The sequence below is a fragment of the Pygocentrus nattereri genome, chromosome 3 (assembly GCF_015220715.1).
Source record: "Pygocentrus nattereri isolate fPygNat1 chromosome 3, fPygNat1.pri, whole genome shotgun sequence".
Classification (NCBI taxonomy): domain Eukaryota; kingdom Metazoa; phylum Chordata; class Actinopteri; order Characiformes; family Serrasalmidae; genus Pygocentrus; species Pygocentrus nattereri.
The window spans coordinates 51355545-51374566 of NC_051213.1; the positions used below are offsets into that span (position 1 = coordinate 51355545).

At 45.4% G+C, this 19022-nt stretch overlaps 1 protein-coding gene across 1 annotated transcript in view; it reads left to right on the top strand.

The window, feature by feature from the left end:
* LOC108415686 (rap guanine nucleotide exchange factor 5-like) overlaps positions 1-19022 on the top strand; it is an 87312-nt gene that overhangs the window by 55458 nt on the left and 12832 nt on the right. Inside the window, exons 12-14 of the mRNA XM_037537346.1 lie at positions 7091-7169; positions 7427-7571; positions 8082-8179. Coding sequence (XP_037393243.1) covers positions 7091-7169; positions 7427-7571; positions 8082-8179 — 322 coding nt within the window. The remainder of the gene's footprint in view (positions 1-7090; positions 7170-7426; positions 7572-8081; positions 8180-19022) is intronic.

Consider the following 19022-nt stretch of genomic DNA (forward strand, 5'->3'; position numbering starts at 1 on the left):
AGCTCTATAATGTTCATATGATCCACACAGTCGCTCTGACAGACTGTAATACACTACAGGAAGCGTAGGGGGCGATACGGCTTCTACTGTTTCATTTAAAAAGCTCTATAATGTTCATATGATCCACACAGTCGCTCTGACAGACTGTAATACACTACAGGAGGCGTAGGGGGCGATACGGCTTCTACTGTTTCATTTAAAAAGCCTCTATAATGTTCATATGATCCACACAGTCGCTCTGACAGAGTGTAATACACTACAGGAAGCGTAGGGGGCGATACGGCTTCTACTGTTTCATTTAAAAAGCTCTATAATGTTCATATGATCCACACAGTCGCTCTGACAGACTGTAATACACTACAGGAAGCGTAGGGGGCGATACGGCTTCTACTGTTTCATTTAAAAAGCTCTATAATGTTCATATGATCCACACAGTCGCTCTGACAGACTGTAATACACTACAGGAAGCGTAGGGGGCGATACGGCTTCTACTGTTTCATTTAAAAAGCTCTATAATGTTCATATGATCCACACAGTCGCTCTGACAGACTGTAATACACTACAGGAAGCGTAGGGGGCGATACGGCTTCTACTGTTTCATTTAAAAAGCTCTATAATGTTCATATGATCCACACAGTCGCTCTGACAGACTGTAATACACTACAGGAGGCGTAGGGGGCGATACGGCTTCTACTGTTTCATTTAAAAAGCCTCTATAATGTTCATATGATCCACACAGTCGCTCTGACAGACTGTAATACACTACAGGAAGCGTAGGGGGCGATACGGCTTCTACTGTTTCGTTTAAAAAGCTCTATAATGTTCATATGATCCACACAGTCGCTCTGACAGACTGTAATACACTACAGGAAGCGTAGGGGGCGATACGGCTTCTACTGTTTCATTTAAAAAGCTCTATAATGTTCATATGAGCCACACAGTCATTCATTTCTTTGTTCTAGCTTGTTGAACCTCTGAAAAACGAAATATTGTGATGTTACTAGTAGTGGGTGATTTGCCGGTTCAAAATTCTTTTTACGCTATTAGTTTAGTTGTTACCATTATACTGATATGCAAACAAGTGCAGATAATGTGACGCACAATCAGGGCAGAACTCCCTCACCTCTCGTGTAGTGGCTGCAGTCTGAGGTCAGTTAGTCCAGTTTATGGTCAAAGGAGCGACTTCAGACTGTAATGAATTAACAAGGATAAGAGAGTGGAAGGAAAAGCCAGTCTCTCGGGGTTAGCCTTTAGCCTAGCATGGAGAATAGCCGGCTGTCTGTGTCCTCTGCCTACGGCGCTCCTCGCTCGGCCGGCTGCTTTAGGTGACACCGCCGTCTTGACCATCAAGCCGAGAGGCTCTGCAGCTTCTCAGCTGAAACTGATGGAGTGACTGTAATATTTAATTCCAGCGTCTGACGCTCGAAGATTAAAGCTCGAGTGAGACGCACAAATGAGACAAATGACTTTCAGACGGAAAACTACATTCAGCAGCGTTTAGAGGAGCCGCTGTGAGCTTTACGCTCGTCTTCGTCTCGTTAGGGTTAGAGAGACACACTGACGTCTGACTGTATATTGATTGGTCCTGAATTTACAGTTTCAATCAATAAAACATTTTCGATTCACTTCAGTCGTTAAACATGGTTCTTATTAAACGTCACAGGACGTGAAGAATTACAGAGGCTTACTTGAGCGGTACAGTGATGTATACTGAAATCGTCAGTAGTCTTAATTATACTGTGAGTAATTTTGCCCATATGGTCTCTTACTGTTTATATTCTGACTTGTGTGTTTATTAATTTGTGTGTGTGTGTGTGTGTGTATAAGTGAGGCAGTGCGGTGTGTGCGGCTGTGCACTGTAGATTACCATAATAGTGTAAGCAGTTCACCGGAGCTGAACGGTCACAAAGCTCCGGGAAGTAAGTGTGAAATTAAAGTGGAATTTACAGCAGTGACCCTGCAGCCGCCGCCGCCGCCGCTCGCATCACGGCAGCACAGAGCGTTTCTAACAGGATTTACAGCTCGGGGAGGAGCGCTGTCTCTCTCAGCTCTACATCAGCCTCTCTCTCTCTCTCTCTCTCTCAGCTCTACATCAGCCTCTCTCTCTCTCTCAGCTCTACATCAGCCTCTCTCTCTCTCTCAGCTCTACATCAGCCTCTCTCTCTCTCTCAGCTCTACATCAGCCTCTCTCTCTCTCTCTCTCTCAGCTCTACATCAGCCTCTCTCTCTCTCTCTCTCTCTCAGCTCTACATCAGCCTCTCTCTCTCTCTCAGCTCTACATCAGCCTCTCTCTCTCTCTCAGCTCTACATCAGCCTCTCTCTCTCTCTCTCTCTCAGCTCTACATCAGCCTCTCTCTCTCTCTCAGCTCTACATCAGCCTCTCTCTCTCTCTCAGCTCTACATCAGCCTCTCTCTCTCTCTCAGCTCTACATCAGCCTCTCTCTCTCTCTCTCTCTCTCAGCTCTACATCAGCCTCTCTCTCTCTCTCAGCTCTACATCAGCCTCTCTCTCTCTCTCTCAGCTCTACATCAGCCTCTCTCTCTCTCTCTCTCTCAGCTCTACATCAGCCTCTCTCTCTCTCTCAGCTCTACATCAGCCTCTCTCTCTCTCTCAGCTCTACATCAGCCTCTCTCTCTCTCTCAGCTCTACATCAGCCTCTCTCTCTCTCTCAGCTCTACATCAGCCTCTCTCTCTCTCTCAGCTCTGCATCAGCCTCTCTCTCTCTCTCAGCTCTACATCAGCCTCTCTCTCTCTCTCAGCTCTACATCAGCCTCTCTCTCTCTCTCAGCTCTGCATCAGCCTCTCTCTCTCTCTCAGCTCTACATCAGCCTCTCTCTCTCTCTCAGCTCTACATCAGCCTCTCTCTCTCTCTCAGCTCTACATCAGCCTCTCTCTCTCTCTCAGCTCTGCATCAGCCTCTCTCTCTCTCTCTCTCTCTCTCTCAGCTCTACATCAGCCTCTCTCTCTCTCTCTCAGCTCTACATCAGCCTCTCTCTCTCTCTCTCTCTCAGCTCTACATCAGCCTCTCTCTCAGCTCTGCATCAGCCTCTCTCTCTCTCTCTCAGCTCTACATCAGCCTCTCTCTCTCTCTCAGCTCTGCATCAGCCTCTCTCTCTCTCTCAGCTCTGCATCAGCCTCTCTCTCTCTCTCAGCTCTACATCAGCCTCTCTCTCTCTCTCTCTCTCTCAGCTCTACATCAGCCTCTCTCTCAGCTCTGCATCAGCCTCTCTCTCTCTCTCTCAGCTCTGCATCAGCCTCTCTCTCTCTCTCAGCTCTACATCAGCCTCTCTCTCTCTCTCTCTCTCTCAGCTCTACATCAGCCTCTCTCTCTCTCTCAGCTCTACATCAGCCTCTCTCTCTCTCTCAGCTCTACATCAGCCTCTCTCTCTCTCTCAGCTCTGCATCAGCCTCTCTCTCTCTCTCAGCTCTGCATCAGCCTCTCTCTCTCTCTCAGCTCTGCATCAGCCTCTCTCTCTCTCTCAGCTCTACATCAGCCTCTCTCTCTCTCTCAGCTCTACATCAGCCTCTCTCTCTCTCTCTCTCTCTCTCAGCTCTACATCAGCCTCTCTCTCTCTCTCTCTCTCTCTCTCTCTCTCTCAGCTCTACATCAGCCTCTCTCTCTCTCAGCTCTACATCAGCCTCTCTCTCTCTCTCTCTCTCAGCTCTACATCAGCCTCTCTCTCTCTCAGCTCTACATCAGCCTCTCTCTCTCTCTCTCTCTCTCTCAGCTCTACATCAGCCTCTCTCTCTCTCTCTCTCTCTCTCTCTCTCTCTCAGCTCTACATCAGCCTCTCTCTCTCTCAGCTCTACATCAGCCTCTCTCTCTCTCTCAGCTCTGCATCAGCCTCTCTCTCTCTCTCTCAGCTCTACATCAGCCTCTCTCTCTCTCTCAGCTCTGCATCAGCCTCTCTCTCTCTCTCAGCTCTGCATCAGCCTCTCTCTCTCTCTCAGCTCTACATCAGCCTCTCTCTCTCTCTCTCTCTCTCTCAGCTCTACATCAGCCTCTCTCTCAGCTCTGCATCAGCCTCTCTCTCTCTCTCTCAGCTCTACATCAGCCTCTCTCTCTCTCTCAGCTCTACATCAGCCTCTCTCTCTCTCTCAGCTCTACATCAGCCTCTCTCTCTCTCTCAGCTCTGCATCAGCCTCTCTCTCTCTCTCAGCTCTGCATCAGCCTCTCTCTCTCTCTCAGCTCTGCATCAGCCTCTCTCTCTCTCTCAGCTCTACATCAGCCTCTCTCTCTCTCTCAGCTCTACATCAGCCTCTCTCTCTCTCTCTCTCTCAGCTCTACATCAGCCTCTCTCTCTCTCAGCTCTACATCAGCCTCTCTCTCTCTCTCTCTCTCTCTCAGCTCTACATCAGCCTCTCTCTCTCTCTCTCTCTCTCTCTCTCTCTCTCTCTCTCAGCTCTACATCAGCCTCTCTCTCTCTCAGCTCTACATCAGCCCCTCTCTCTCTCTCTTTCTCTCTCTCTCTCTCTCTCTCTCTCTCTCTCTCTCTCTCTCTCTGTCTCTCTCTCTCTCTCTCTCTCAGCGAGTAAAATACAGCTGCAGGTGTAAAATGCTGTTAGTGGAGATAATGAAGGGGACCCAGAGTAATGGGTGGAAACGCTGAACGCAGCAGTGAGAGCATTTCAGGATTTCAGGATTTGATGGTGTATTTTTTGAATTACAGGTCTCGTTCAGTTCAGGTGTTCAATTAGTGCATATTCATGTCATTCACACATACCACAACAACCAATGTAGCAAAACCCTAGCAACCACCAGAGATAGCATAACAACCACGTAGCAACACCATGACGACCATGTTTTGTTTGTTTTTGTCAGCTGTGGGCTGGAGGTCAGGGAACAGTCCATGACTGAGGTGTCCTTGAGCAAGACACCTAACCCCCAACTGCTCCCGGGCGCCGTGGATTGGGCTGCCCACCGCTCCGGGCAGGTGTGCTCACTGACCCCTAGTGTGTGTGTGTGTGTGGTGTTTCACTGCACGGATGGGTTAAATGGAGAGGTGAAATTTCCCCGTTGTGGGACTAATAAGGGTCACTGAACACCAGAGCAATCACCTAGCAACCACAAGAGATACCATAGCAACACCACAGCAACTACATAGCAGCACCTTAGCATCCACCTGGAACACCACAGCAACTGAGTAGAATGGAAATCAGTGGATGAATCGATTATATAAATATTCCTGTATTCCTTCTGTTAGCGCAGTGCTAACTCTGTCGTTTTTAGCTGTATTACCTATGGAGCTTTAACGCAAAGCTAAAGAACCAAATTTCAGACTCCAAACACGTCTGGGATGTTTGGAAATCTGAACTCAGTGCAGATCTGTGATCTCCTCAGCTCTCTGACCGCACCGATAGCCGGAGCGTTCAGCCGAACGTGGAGGAGGGAATCGCTCTGAGAGCGGCGGAGCTGGAGGCCGAGTCTTTACGCCACTGGTGGTGAGGGCGAGAGGTCAGTCGCGTTAAAGGCCCGTCTGAAGGTGACGGCTGTCTAAAGACTCTCTGGGCCGGTTCTGTAAATGAGTTCTGCTCAGAGCTCGAGCTGCTCACGGCTGTAATGTCGGCTGTACTTTAAATGATTATACACATTAAATCACTCAGTAGTAGCGGTAATAATTAAGGTTTTACAGTTCAGAGCTGCTGGAGCTGATCATTAATTAATAATTGGTCAGTCACTCTGTTGATGATCTGGTGTTTTGTTATTTGTTATATTTTTTGCGTATGACGTTTTATTTAAAAAAACAAACATTCATTTTCAAGGGCTCTCTATTTATCCCTAGGGATTCAGCTGTGCCTTTAAGACAGTGAGTTCTGGTCTGATTGGCTGTGCCTCCTTCAGAAAAGCAGTCCAGGTTAATTATAAGAGTGTTTAATTATAACATTTCTAGCGACAGATTTACACAGTGCAGCTTTAGATGGTTAAATATGTAAACAGAGCCGTTCAGAGTCGTTTGGTTTCTAGAGAAACTTGACGAACCGTAACTTGGTGGTGATGGGAACCAGACGTCCCTCTAAAAGCTCCTCACAGTGGTGGTGATGGGAACCAGACGTCCCTCTAAAAGCTCCTCACAGTGGAGGTGATGGGAACCAGACGTCTCCCTCTAAAAGCTCCTCACAGTGGTGGTGATGGGAACCAGACGTCCCTCTAAAAGCTCCTACAGAAAGTTCCTACATGAGCTGGTTCTGAATTCACTGCCTGATGACTGAGACGCTGTTTTATGAGAGTTTAGAGAACTTCAACTCCATTCATGGTGGAGGGAGACATGCAGGGCGCTGTGCGGCAAAATAGTCCCCAAAGAAAACTCATTATTCCAGATTTTCCACTGTTTTCCATCATCAACATTCCAGATAAGCTCAGAAGACTCGTGTAGGTTCTCTGGTGGTTCTGGATGGTAAATAAAGTGTCTATATCTGTGTTGTAGTCATGGCGACGCCTGGTTCCCATCACCACCACTGTAAAGAGGTCTGAACCGCTTCACACTGAACCCTCTGAAGGACACACAGATACATCAGTGTTTAATCGCGCAGACCTTTGATTTATGCAGTAGTGCAATAGGCTGAAATCAGAGCGAGGAAAACGAGACCGACTGGCTTTTATCTGGTAAACTGTTTAATTATTAATAACAGTGTGAATCTGTGCAGCGCTCATTACCGCTGATCCTCAGAGCTTCTCCTGTAATGAAGGTGTTAATAGTGACTCTGTGCTGCAGGAACAGCCTCTACTCTTCTGGGGAGGCTCTAGATGTTGAACATTGCTGTGAGGATTTGATTGAGCATAAGTGAGGTCAGGTACTGATGTTGGATGGTCAATTCTGGTCAGAGCTTTTCTCTGGAGATTAAACTGTACCCGTGCTACAGTGACGGGTGACCTTACAGGAGCTGAGTTCACCCTGAAGGTCTGTCAGGTGGCGTCCGTGCGTGAACGGTGTGCGACGCTGGCCTGTGAGGGGCCCTGTGTGTAATTCAGGGGGGACGGTATTTACCTCGTTTACATTCTGCCGTCATCGTTTTATGCGCACTTGTTTTTCCTGCTCATCAGATTCCAGGTGATGATCAATATTAACGTTTTCTTGTTTTTCTCCTCCAGACGGTCTGCTGGATGACTTCCTGCTGACGTATCCGATGTTCATGTCCACCAGTGATCTTTGCCAGGCGCTCCTCGGACAATATCCTTCTGTGACCACTCGGTACACTCACACACACACACACACACACACACACACACACACACACTCTCTCTCACACACACACACACACACACACACACACACACACACACACACTCTCTCTCACACACACACACACACACACACACACACACACACACACACACACACACACACTCACACTCACTCACTCACTCACTCACTCACTCGCTGTGTGACGTCGTTCTGCTTTGCTGCCTTAACTGCCCTGTGTCCACCTACTGTCTGAAGCGAGGGGGGGTGAAGGAGGGAGGGGAGGAGCCTCTGGAGAGGAAGCGTAAGGTCCTGCGCCTGCTGTCCCACTGGAGCCGTCTGAGCAGGAGCACGCTGCAGGAGGACGAGCCCACCAAACTCTTCATGAAGGTAAAGCCGGAGGGAGACGGAGTCTGAGATGAAGTGGTTAATCAGGAAATATGGAAATGTCTGAGCCCTGCAGCTCGAATATTAATCAGATAATGAAGCAGACCCGCCTAACGAGGTCAGATGATGTGGGAAGTCTTCAGCCTCGGCTTTTAGACTTTAACTTCGTAACAGAGTCCGAGCTGCCTGGCTGATCATATAGCCCCGCCCGTTCGGCCCACAGCAGTCTAGCCCCACCCGTTCGGCCCACCCGTTCGGCCCACAGCAGTCTAGCCCCGCCCGTTCGGCCTACAGCAGTCTAGCCCCGCCCATTCGGCCTACAGTCTTTATAGCCTGTATTTGTTTTTGGTACATAAGACGACACAGTCATCATTCGTATTTGCATGATTGTATCTGTTGCAGTAGTTTTCATATCTCCATCAAACCTGATTAGTGTTTGTGACAGAACTTGTCTAATAGTCCTGCTCCACTAGCGTCCGTCCTGTCCTCAGCGTGGACTGTCTTTCTCTGCAGACGCTGTACCGGTACGTCCTGGATGACCTGTACGAGTTCCCGCCTCTGGAGACGGAGCTGAAGGAGCTCCAGAAGCTTCTGCGGATGCAGCGCAGACAGTAAGCGCTGCCAGAACCTCTCGGACGCAGACTGAACTAAATCTGATGTTAGGCACGCGTCCTGTCGGTCATCTGCGTCTGAATCAGGGGGTCACTCATCAGTCATGAAGATGAACGATTTCAGAGCGTTTGAACTGCGGCTGCGTTCGTTTTCGCCCAGGCTGATGGTCACCGTGAACTGTCGATGACTGCAGGGGTTTAAAAACCCTGGGCCTCGTTCTCCAGTGTCTCCCCAAGTCTGGTCTTTATGACGTGGTCTTTATGACGTGGTCTTAAAGCGCACAACGGTTCTCACTTCCTGAGTGTGTAGATCCTCGAACATATCCCACGTATGAGAGCGCTGGGGAGTCAGAGTCTGGGTCAGAACTGCGTCAGTGGGTTTAAAAATCTCTCATTAAGAGCGGCTGCTGAACGATACCCGACGATAATTAACTCGTTATCACAATATAACAACTTTATCATGTTTCTAACAATCCAGAAAATTACAGCAACAGCTCATAGCCTCTCTGGACCTCCGTAAAACCGACTTTAAAAGTTCTGCCGGCGGTTTAATGTTGATTGACGTGCTGCCCGCAGTACTGACAGTAAAGAGCGAGGAATGTGAGTGAATGAGGACGACCGCAGAGAAAATCTGGCCCCTCACAGTTTAGGATTGACCTCTGACCTGAATGCATGAGCTATTCATGAAGAGCAGGAAGCCGGTGTTTTTGTCCTAAAGAGTATTTTTAAACTTCTAAATGCATTAAAATATGAATGACTGTGGAATCTTCTCCATGTCGGTCGTCTAGGAGACATATCCATGGATTCATTCATGGAGTCAGAACTGAAATGAGGGAAAAGCTCTGTCCTCTATTTTAATGGTGTGGTCAGGCTGTCCGAGTCAGGCTGTCCTCATTCGACTCTACATCTGGACGAGCGTCAGACGTTCAGGTTCACGCGAATCTGCATCTGGGTGCTTTTGACATTCAAACATCGTGGACGGTGGAATCTGGTCAGACACATTGACTAATTTAAGGAATTACTTATTTATAATATAACAAGATGCCTTTTAAATGAAACAGTAGAAGCCGTATCGCCCCCTACGCTTCCTGTAGTGTATTACAGTCTGTCAGAGCGACTGTGTGGATCATATGAACATTATAGAGCTTTTTAAATGAAACAGTAGAAGCCGTATCGCCCCCTACGCTTCCTGTAGTGTATTACAGTCTGTCAGAGCGGCTGTGTGGATCATATGAACATTATAGAGCTTTTTAAATGAAACAGTAGAAGCCATATCGCCCCCTACGCTTCCTATAGTGTATTACAGTCTGTCAGAGTGACTGTGTGGATCATATGAACATTATAGAGCTTTTTAAATGAAACAGTAGAAGCCGTATCGCCCCCTACGCTTCCTGTAGTGTATTACAGTCTGTCAGAGCGACTGTGTGGATCATATGAACATTATAGAGCTTTTTAAATGAAACAGTAGAAGCCGTATCGCCCCCTACGCTTCCTGTAGTGTATTACAGTCTGTCAGAGCGACTGTGTGGATCATATGAACATTATAGAGCTTTTTAAATGAAACAGTAGAAGCCGTATCGCCCCCTACGCTTCCTGTAGTGTATTACAGTCTGTCAGAGCGACTGTGTGGATCATATGAACATTATAGAGCTTTTTAAATGAAACAGTAGAAGCCGTATCGCCCCCTACGCTTCCTGTAGTGTATTACAGTCTGTCAGAGCGACTGTGTGGATCATATGAACATTATAGAGCTTTTTAAATGAAACAGTAGAAGCCGTATCGCCCCCTACGCTTCCTGTAGTGTATTACAGTCTGTCAGAGCGACTGTGTGGATCATATGCACATTATAGAGCTTTTTAAATGAAACAGTAGAAGCCGTATCGCCCCCTACGCTTCCTGTAGTGTATTACAGTCTGTCAGAGCGACTGTGTGGATCATATGAACATTATAGAGCTTTTTAAATGAAACAGTAGAAGCCGTATCGCCCCCTACGCTTCCTGTAGTGTATTACAGTCTGTCAGAGCGACTGTGTGGATCATATGAACATTATAGAGCTTTTTAAATGAAACAGTAGAAGCCGTATCGCCCCCTACGCTTCCTGTAGTGTATTACAGTCTGTCAGAGCGACTGTGTGGATCATATGAACATTATAGAGCTTTTTAAATGAAACAGTAGAAGCCGTATCGCCCCCTACGCTTCCTGTAGTGTATTACAGTCTGTCAGAGCGACTGTGTGGATCATATGAACATTATAGAGCTTTTTAAATGAAACAGTAGAAGCCGTATCGCCCCCTACGCTTCCTGTAGTGTATTACAGTCTGTCAGAGCGACTGTGTGGATCATATGAACATTATAGAGCTTTTTAAATGAAACAGTAGAAGCCGTATCGCCCCCTACGCTTCCTGTAGTGTATTACAGTCTGTCAGAGCGACTGTGTGGATCATATGAACATTATAGAGCTTTTTAAATGAAACAGTAGAAGCCGTATCGCCCCCTACGCTTCCTGTAGTGTATTACAGTCTGTCAGAGCGACTGTGTGGATCATATGAACATTATAGAGCTTTTTAAATGAAACAGTAGAAGCCGTATCGCCCCCTACACTTCCTGTAGTGTATTACAGTCTGTCAGAGCGACTGTGTGGATCATATGAACATTATAGAGCTTTTTAAATGAAACAGTAGAAGCCGTATCGCCCCCTACGCTTCCTGTAGTGTATTACAGTCTGTCAGAGCGACTGTGTGGATCATATGAACATTATAGAGCTTTTTAAATGAAACAGTAGAAGCCGTATCGCCCCCTACGCTTCCTGTAGTGTATTACAGTCTGTCAGAGCGACCGTGTGGATCATATGAACATTATAGAGCTTTTTAAATGAAACAGTAGAAGCCGTATCGCCCCCTACGCTTCCTGTAGTGTATTACAGTCTGTCAGAGCGACCGTGTGGATCATATGAACATTATAGAGCTTTTTAAATGAAACAGTAGAAGCCGTATCGCCCCCTACGCTTCCTGTAGTGTATTACAGTCTGTCAGAGCGACTGTGTGGATCATATGAACATTATAGAGCTTTTTAAATGAAACAGTAGAAGCCGTATCGCCCCCTACGCTTCCTGTAGTGTATTACAGTCTGTCAGAGTGACTGTGTGGATCATATGAACATTATAGAGCTTTTTAAATGAAACAGTAGAAGCCGTATCGCCCCCTACGCTTCCTGTAGTGTATTACAGTCTGTCAGAGCGACTGTGTGGATCATATGAACATTATAGAGCTTTTTAAATGAAACAGTAGAAGCCGTATCGCCCCCTACGCTTCCTGTAGTGTATTACAGTCTGTCAGAGCGACTGTGTGGATCATATGAACATTATAGAGCTTTTTAAATGAAACAGTAGAAGCCGTATCGCCCCCTACGCTTCCTGTAGTGTATTACAGTCTGTCAGAGCGACTGTGTGGATCATATGAACATTATAGAGCTTTTTAAATGAAACAGTAGAAGCCGTATCGCCCCCTACGCTTCCTGTAGTGTATTACAGTCTGTCAGCGCGACTGTGTGGATCATATGAACATTATAGAGCTTTTTAAATGAAACAGTAGAAGCCGTATCGCCCCCTACGCTTCCTGTAGTGTATTACAGTCTGTCAGAGCGACTGTGTGGATCATATGAACATTATAGAGCTTTTTAAATGAAACAGTAGAAGCCGTATCGCCCCCTACGCTTCCTGTAGTGTATTACACTCTGTCAGAGCGACTGTGTGGATCATATGAACATTATAGAGCTTTTTAAATGAAACAGTAGAAGCCGTATCGCCCCCTATGCTTCCTGTAGTGTATTACAGTCTGTCAGAGCGACTGTGTGGATCATATGAACATTATAGAGCTTTTTAAACGAAACAGTAGAAGCCGTATCGCCCCCTACGCTTCCTGTAGTGTATTACAGTCTGTCAGAGCGACTGTGTGGATCATATGAACATTATAGAGCTTTTTAAATGAAACAGTAGAAGCCGTATCGCCCCCTACGCTTCCTGTAGTGTATTACAGTCTGTCAGAGCGACTGTGTGGATCATATGAACATTATAGAGCTTTTTAAATGAAACAGTAGAAGCCGTATCGCCCCCTACGCTTCCTGTAGTGTATTACAGTCTGTCAGAGCGACTGTGTGGATCATATGAACATTATAGAGCTTTTTAAATGAAACAGTAGAAGCCGTATCGCCCCCTACGCTTCCTGTAGTGTATTACAGTCTGTCAGAGTGACTGTGTGGATCATATGAACATTATAGAGCTTTTTAAATGAAACAGTAGAAGCCGTATCGCCCCCTACGCTTCCTGTAGTGTATTACAGTCTGTCAGAGCGACTGTGTGGATCATATGAACATTATAGAGCTTTTTAAATGAAACAGTAGAAGCCGTATCGCCCCCTACGCTTCCTGTAGTGTATTACAGTCTGTCAGAGCGACTGTGTGGATCATATGAACATTATAGAGCTTTTTAAATGAAACAGTAGAAGCCGTATCGCCCCCTACGCTTCCTGTAGTGTATTACAGTCTGTCAGAGTGACTGTGTGGATCATATGAACATTATAGAGCTTTTTAAATGAAACAGTAGAAGCCGTATCGCCCCCTACGCTTCCTGTAGTGTATTACAGTCTGTCAGAGTGACTGTGTGGATCATATGAACATTATAGAGCTTTTTAAATGAAACAGTAGAAGCCGTATCGCCCCCTACGCTTCCTGTAGTGTATTACAGTCTGTCAGAGTGACTGTGTGGATCATATGAACATTATAGAGCTTTTTAAATGAAGCAGTAGAAGCCGTATCGCCCCCTACGCTTCCTGTAGTGTATTACAGTCTGTCAGAGCGACTGTGTGGATCATATGAACATTATAGAGCTTTTTAAATGAAACAGTAGAAGCCGTATCGCCCCCTACGCTTCCTGTAGTGTATTACAGTCCGTCAGAGCGACTGTGTGGATCATATGAACATTATAGAGCTTTTTAAATGAAACAGTAGAAGCCGTATCGCCCCCTACGCTTCCTGTAGTGTATTACAGTCTGTCAGAGCGACTGTGTGGATCATATGAACATTATAGAGCTTTTTAAATGAAACAGTAGAAGCCGTATCGCCCCCTACGCTTCCTGTAGTGTATTACAGTCTGTCAGAGCGACTGTGTGGATCATATGAACATTATAGAGCTTTTTAAATGAAACAGTAGAAGCCGTATCGCCCCCTACGCTTCCTGTAGTGTATTACAGTCTGTCAGAGCGACTGTGTGGATCATATGAACATTATAGAGCTTTTTAAATGAAACAGTAGAAGCCGTATCGCCCCCTACGCTTCCTGTAGTGTATTACAGTCTGTCAGAGCGACTGTGTGGATCATATGAACATTATAGAGCTTTATAAATGAAACAGTAGAAGCCGTATCGCCCCCTACGCTTCCTGTAGTGTATTACAGTCTGTCAGAGCGACTGTGTGGATCATATGAACATTATAGAGCTTTTTAAATGAAACAGTAGAAGCCGTATCGCCCCCTACGCTTCCTGTAGTGTATTACAGTCTGTCAGAGCGACTGTGTGGATCATATGAACATTATAGAGCTTTTTAAATGAAACAGTAGAAGCCGTATCGCCCCCTACGCTTCCTGTAGTGTATTACAGTCTGTCAGAGCGACTGTGTGGATCATATGAACATTATAGAGCTTTTTAAATGAAACAGTAGAAGCCGTATCGCCCCCTACGCTTCCTGTAGTGTATTACAGTCTGTCAGAGCGACTGTGTGGATCATATGAACATTATAGAGCTTTTTAAATGAAACAGTAGAAGCCGTATCGCCCCCTACGCTTCCTGTAGTGTATTACAGTCTGTCAGAGCGACTGTGTGGATCATATGAACATTATAGAGCTTTTTAAATGAAACAGTAGAAGCCGTATCGCCCCCTACGCTTCCTGTAGTGTATTACAGTCTGTCAGAGCGACTGTGTGGATCATATGAACATTATAGAGCTTTTTAAATGAAACAGTAGAAGCCGTATCGCCCCCTACGCTTCCTGTAGTGTATTACAGTCTGTCAGAGCGACTGTGTGGATCATATGAACATTATAGAGCTTTTTAAATGAAACAGTAGAAGCCGTATCGCCCCCTACGCTTCCTGTAGTGTATTACAGTCTGTCAGAGCGACTGTGTGGATCATATGATCATTATAGAGCTTTTTAAATGAAACAGTAGAAGCCGTATCGCCCCCTACGCTTCCTGTAGTGTATTACAGTCTGTCAGAGCGACTGTGTGGATCATATGAACATTATAGAGCTTTTTAAATGAAACAGTAGAAGCCGTATCGCCCCCTACGCTTCCTGTAGTGTATTACAGTCTGTCAGAGCGACTGTGTGGATCATATGAACATTATAGAGCTTTTTAAATGAAACAGTAGAAGCCGTATCGCCCCCTACGCTTCCTGTAGTGTATTACAGTCTGTCAGAGCGACTGTGTGGATCATATGAACATTATAGAGCTTTTTAAATGAAACAGTAGAAGCCGTATCGCCCCCTACGCTTCCTGTAGTGTATTACAGTCTGTCAGAGCGACTGTGTGGATCATATGAACATTATAGAGCTTTTTAAATGAAACAGTAGAAGCCGTATCGCCCCCTACGCTTCCTGTAGTGTATTACAGTCTGTCAGAGCGACTGTGTGGATCATATGAACATTATAGAGCTTTTTAAATGAAACAGTAGAAGCCGTATCGCCCCCTACGCTTCCTGTAGTGTATTACAGTCTGTCAGAGCGACTGTGTGGATCATATGAACATTATAGAGCTTTTTAAATGAAACAGTAGAAGCCGTATCGCCCCCTACGCTTCCTGTAGTGTATTACAGTCTGTCAGAGCGACTGTGTGGATCATATGAACATTATAGAGCTTTTTAAATGAAACAGTAGAAGCCGTATCGCCCCCTACGCTTCCTGTAGTGTATTACAGTCTGTCAGAGCGACTGTGTGGATCATATGAACATTATAGAGCTTTTTAAATGAAACAGTAGAAGCCGTATCGCCCCCTACGCTTCCTGTAGTGTATTACAGTCTGTCAGAGCGACTGTGTGGATCATATGAACATTACAGAGCTTTTTAAATGAAACAGTAGAAGCCGTATCGCCCCCTACGCTTCCTGTAGTGTATTACAGTCTGTCAGAGCGACTGTGTGGATCATATGAACATTATAGAGCTTTTTAAATGAAACAGTAGAAGCCGTATCGCCCCCTACGCTTCCTGTAGTGTATTACAGTCTGTCAGAGCGACTGTGTGGATCATATGAACATTATAGAGCTTTTTAAATGAAACAGTAGAAGCCGTATCGCCCCCTACGCTTCCTGTAGTGTATTACAGTCTGTCAGAGTGACTGTGTGGATCATATGAACATTATAGAGCTTTTTAAATGAAGCAGTAGAAGCCGTATCGCCCCCTACGCTTCCTGTAGTGTATTACAGTCTGTCAGAGTGACTGTGTGGATCATATGAACATTATAGAGCTTTTTAAATGAAACAGTAGAAGCCGTATCGCCCCCTACGCTTCCTGTAGTGTATTACAGTCTGTCAGAGCGACTGTGTGGATCATATGAACATTATAGAGCTTTTTAAATGAAACAGTAGAAGCCGTATCGCCCCCTACGCTTCCTGTAGTGTATTACAGTCTGTCAGAGCGACTGTGTGGATCATATGAACATTATAGAGCTTTTTAAATGAAACAGTAGAAGCCGTATCGCCCCCTACGCTTCCTGTAGTGTATTACAGTCTGTCAGAGCGACTGTGTGGATCATATGAACATTATAGAGCTTTTTAAATGAAACAGTAGAAGCCGTATCGCCCCCTACGCTTCCTGTAGTGTATTACAGTCTGTCAGCGCGACTGTGTGGATCATATGAACATTATAGAGCTTTTTAAATGAAACAGTAGAAGCCGTATCGCCCCCTACGCTTCCTGTAGTGTATTACAGTCTGTCAGAGCGACTGTGTGGATCATATGAACATTATAGAGCTTTTTAAATGAAACAGTAGAAGCCGTATCGCCCCCTACGCTTCCTGTAGTGTATTACAGTCTGTCAGAGCGACTGTGTGGATCATATGAACATTATAGAGCTTTTTAAATGAAACAGTAGAAGCCGTATCGCCCCCTACGCTTCCTGTAGTGTATTACAGTCTGTCAGAGTGACTCTGTGGATCATATGAACATTATAGAGCTTTTTAAATGAAACAGTAGAAGCCGTATCGCCCCCTACGCTTCCTGTAGTGTATTACAGTCTGTCAGAGCGACTCTGTGGATCATATGAACATTATAGAGCTTTTTAAATGAAACAGTAGAAGCCGTATCGCCCCCTACGCTTCCTGTAGTGTATTACAGTCTGTCAGAGCGACTGTGTGGATCATATGAACATTATAGAGCTTTTTAAATGAAACAGTAGAAGCCGTATCGCCCCCTACGCTTCCTGTAGTGTATTACAGTCTGTCAGAGCGACTGTGTGGATCATATGAACATTATAGAGCTTTTTAAATGAAACAGTAGAAGCCGTATCGCCCCCTACGCTTCCTGTAGTGTATTACAGTCTGTCAGAGCGACTGTGTGGATCATATGAACATTATAGAGCTTTTTAAATGAAACAGTAGAAGCCGTATCGCCCCCTACGCTTCCTGTAGTGTATTACAGTCTGTCAGAGCGACTGTGTGGATCATATGAACATTATAGAGCTTTTTAAATGAAACAGTAGAAGCCGTATCGCCCCCTACGCTTCCTGTAGTGTATTACAGTCTGTCAGAGTGACTGTGTGGATCATATGAACATTATAGAGCTTTTTAAATGAAACAGTAGAAGCCGTATCGCCCCCTACGCTTCCTGTAGTGTATTACAGTCTGTCAGAGTGACTGTGTGGATCATATGAACATTATAGAGCTTTTTAAATGAAGCAGTAGAAGCCGTATCGCCCCCTACGCTTCCTGTAGTGTATTACAGTCTGTCAGAGTGACTGTGTGGATCATATGAACATTATAGAGCTTTTTAAATGAAGCAGTAGAAGCCGTATCGCCCCCTACGCTTCCTGTAGTGTATTACAGTCTGTCAGAGCGACTGTGTGGATCATATGAACATTATAGAGCTTTTTAAATGAAACAGTAGAAGCCGTATCGCCCCCTACGCTTCCTGTAGTGTATTACAGTCTGTCAGAGCGACTGTGTGGATCATATGAACATTATAGAGCTTTTTAAACGAAACAGTAGAAGCCGTATCGCCCCCTACGCTTCCTGTAGTGTATTACAGTCTGTCAGAGCGACTGTGTGGATCATATGAACATTATAGAGCTTTTTAAATGAAACAGTAGAAGCCGTATCGCCCCCTACGCTTCCTGTAGTGTATTACAGTCTGTCAGAGGGACTGTGTGGATCATATGAACATTATAGAGCTTTTTAAATGAAACAGTAGAAGCCGTATCGCCCCCTACGCTTCCTGTAGTGTATTACAGTCTGTCAGAGCGACTGTGTGGATCATATGAACATTATAGAGCTTTTTAAATGAAACAGTAGAAGCCGTATCGCCCCCTACGCTTCCTGTAGTGTATTACAGTCTGTCAGCGCGACTGTGTGGATCATATGAACATTATAGAGCTTTTTAAATGAAACAGTAGAAGCCGTATCGCCCCCTACGCTTCCTGTAGTGTATTACACTCTGTCAGAGCGACTGTGTGGATCATATGAACATTATAGAGCTTTTTAAATGAAACAGTAGAAGCCGTATCGCCCCCTACGCTTCCTGTAGTGTATTACACTCTGTCAGAGCGACTGTGTGGATCATATGAACATTATAGAGCTTTTTAAATGAAACAGTAGAAGCCGTATCGCCCCCTACGCTTCCTGTAGTGTATTACAGTCTGTCAGAGCGACTGTGTGGATCATATGAACATTATAGAGCTTTTTAAATGAAACAGTAGAAGCCGTATCGCCCCCTACGCTTCCTGTAGTGTATTACAGTCTGTCAGAGCGACTGTGTGGATCATATGAACATTATAGAGCTTTTTAAATGAAACAGTAGAAGCCGTATCGCCCCCTACGCTTCCTGTAGTGTATTACAGTCTGTCAGAGCGACTGTGTGGATCATATGAACATTATAGAGCTTTTTAAATGAAACAGTAGAAGCCGTATCGCCCCCTACGCTTCCTGTAGTGTATTACAGTCTGTCAGAGCGACTGTGTGGATCATATGAACATTATAGAGCTTTTTAAATGAAACAGTAGAAGCCGTATCGCCCCCTACGCTTCCTGTAGTGTATTACAGTCTGTCAGAGCGACTGTGTGGATCATATGAACATTATAGAGCTTTTTAAATGAAACAGTAGAAGCCGTATTGCCCCCTACGCTTCCTGTAGTGTATTACAGTCTGTCAGAGCGACTGTGTGGATCATATGAACATTATAGAGCTTTTTAAATGAAACAGTAGAAGCCGTATCGCCCCCTACGCTTCCTCTAGTGTATTACAGTCTGTCAGAGTGACTGTGTGGATCATATGAACATTATAGAGCTTTTTAAATGAAACAGTAGAAGCCGTATCGCCCCCTACGCTTCCTGTAGTGTATTACAGTCTGTCAGAGCGACTGTGTGGATCATATGAACATTATAGAGCTTTTTAAATGAAACAGTAGAAGCCGTATCGCCCCCTACGCTTCCTGTAGTGTATTACAGTCTGTCAGAGCGACTGTGTGGATCATATGAACATTATAGAGCTTTTTAAATGAAACAGTAGAAGCCGTATCGCCCCCTACGCTTCCTGTAGTGTATTACAGTCTGTCAGAGCGACTGTGTGGATCATATGAACATTATAGAGCT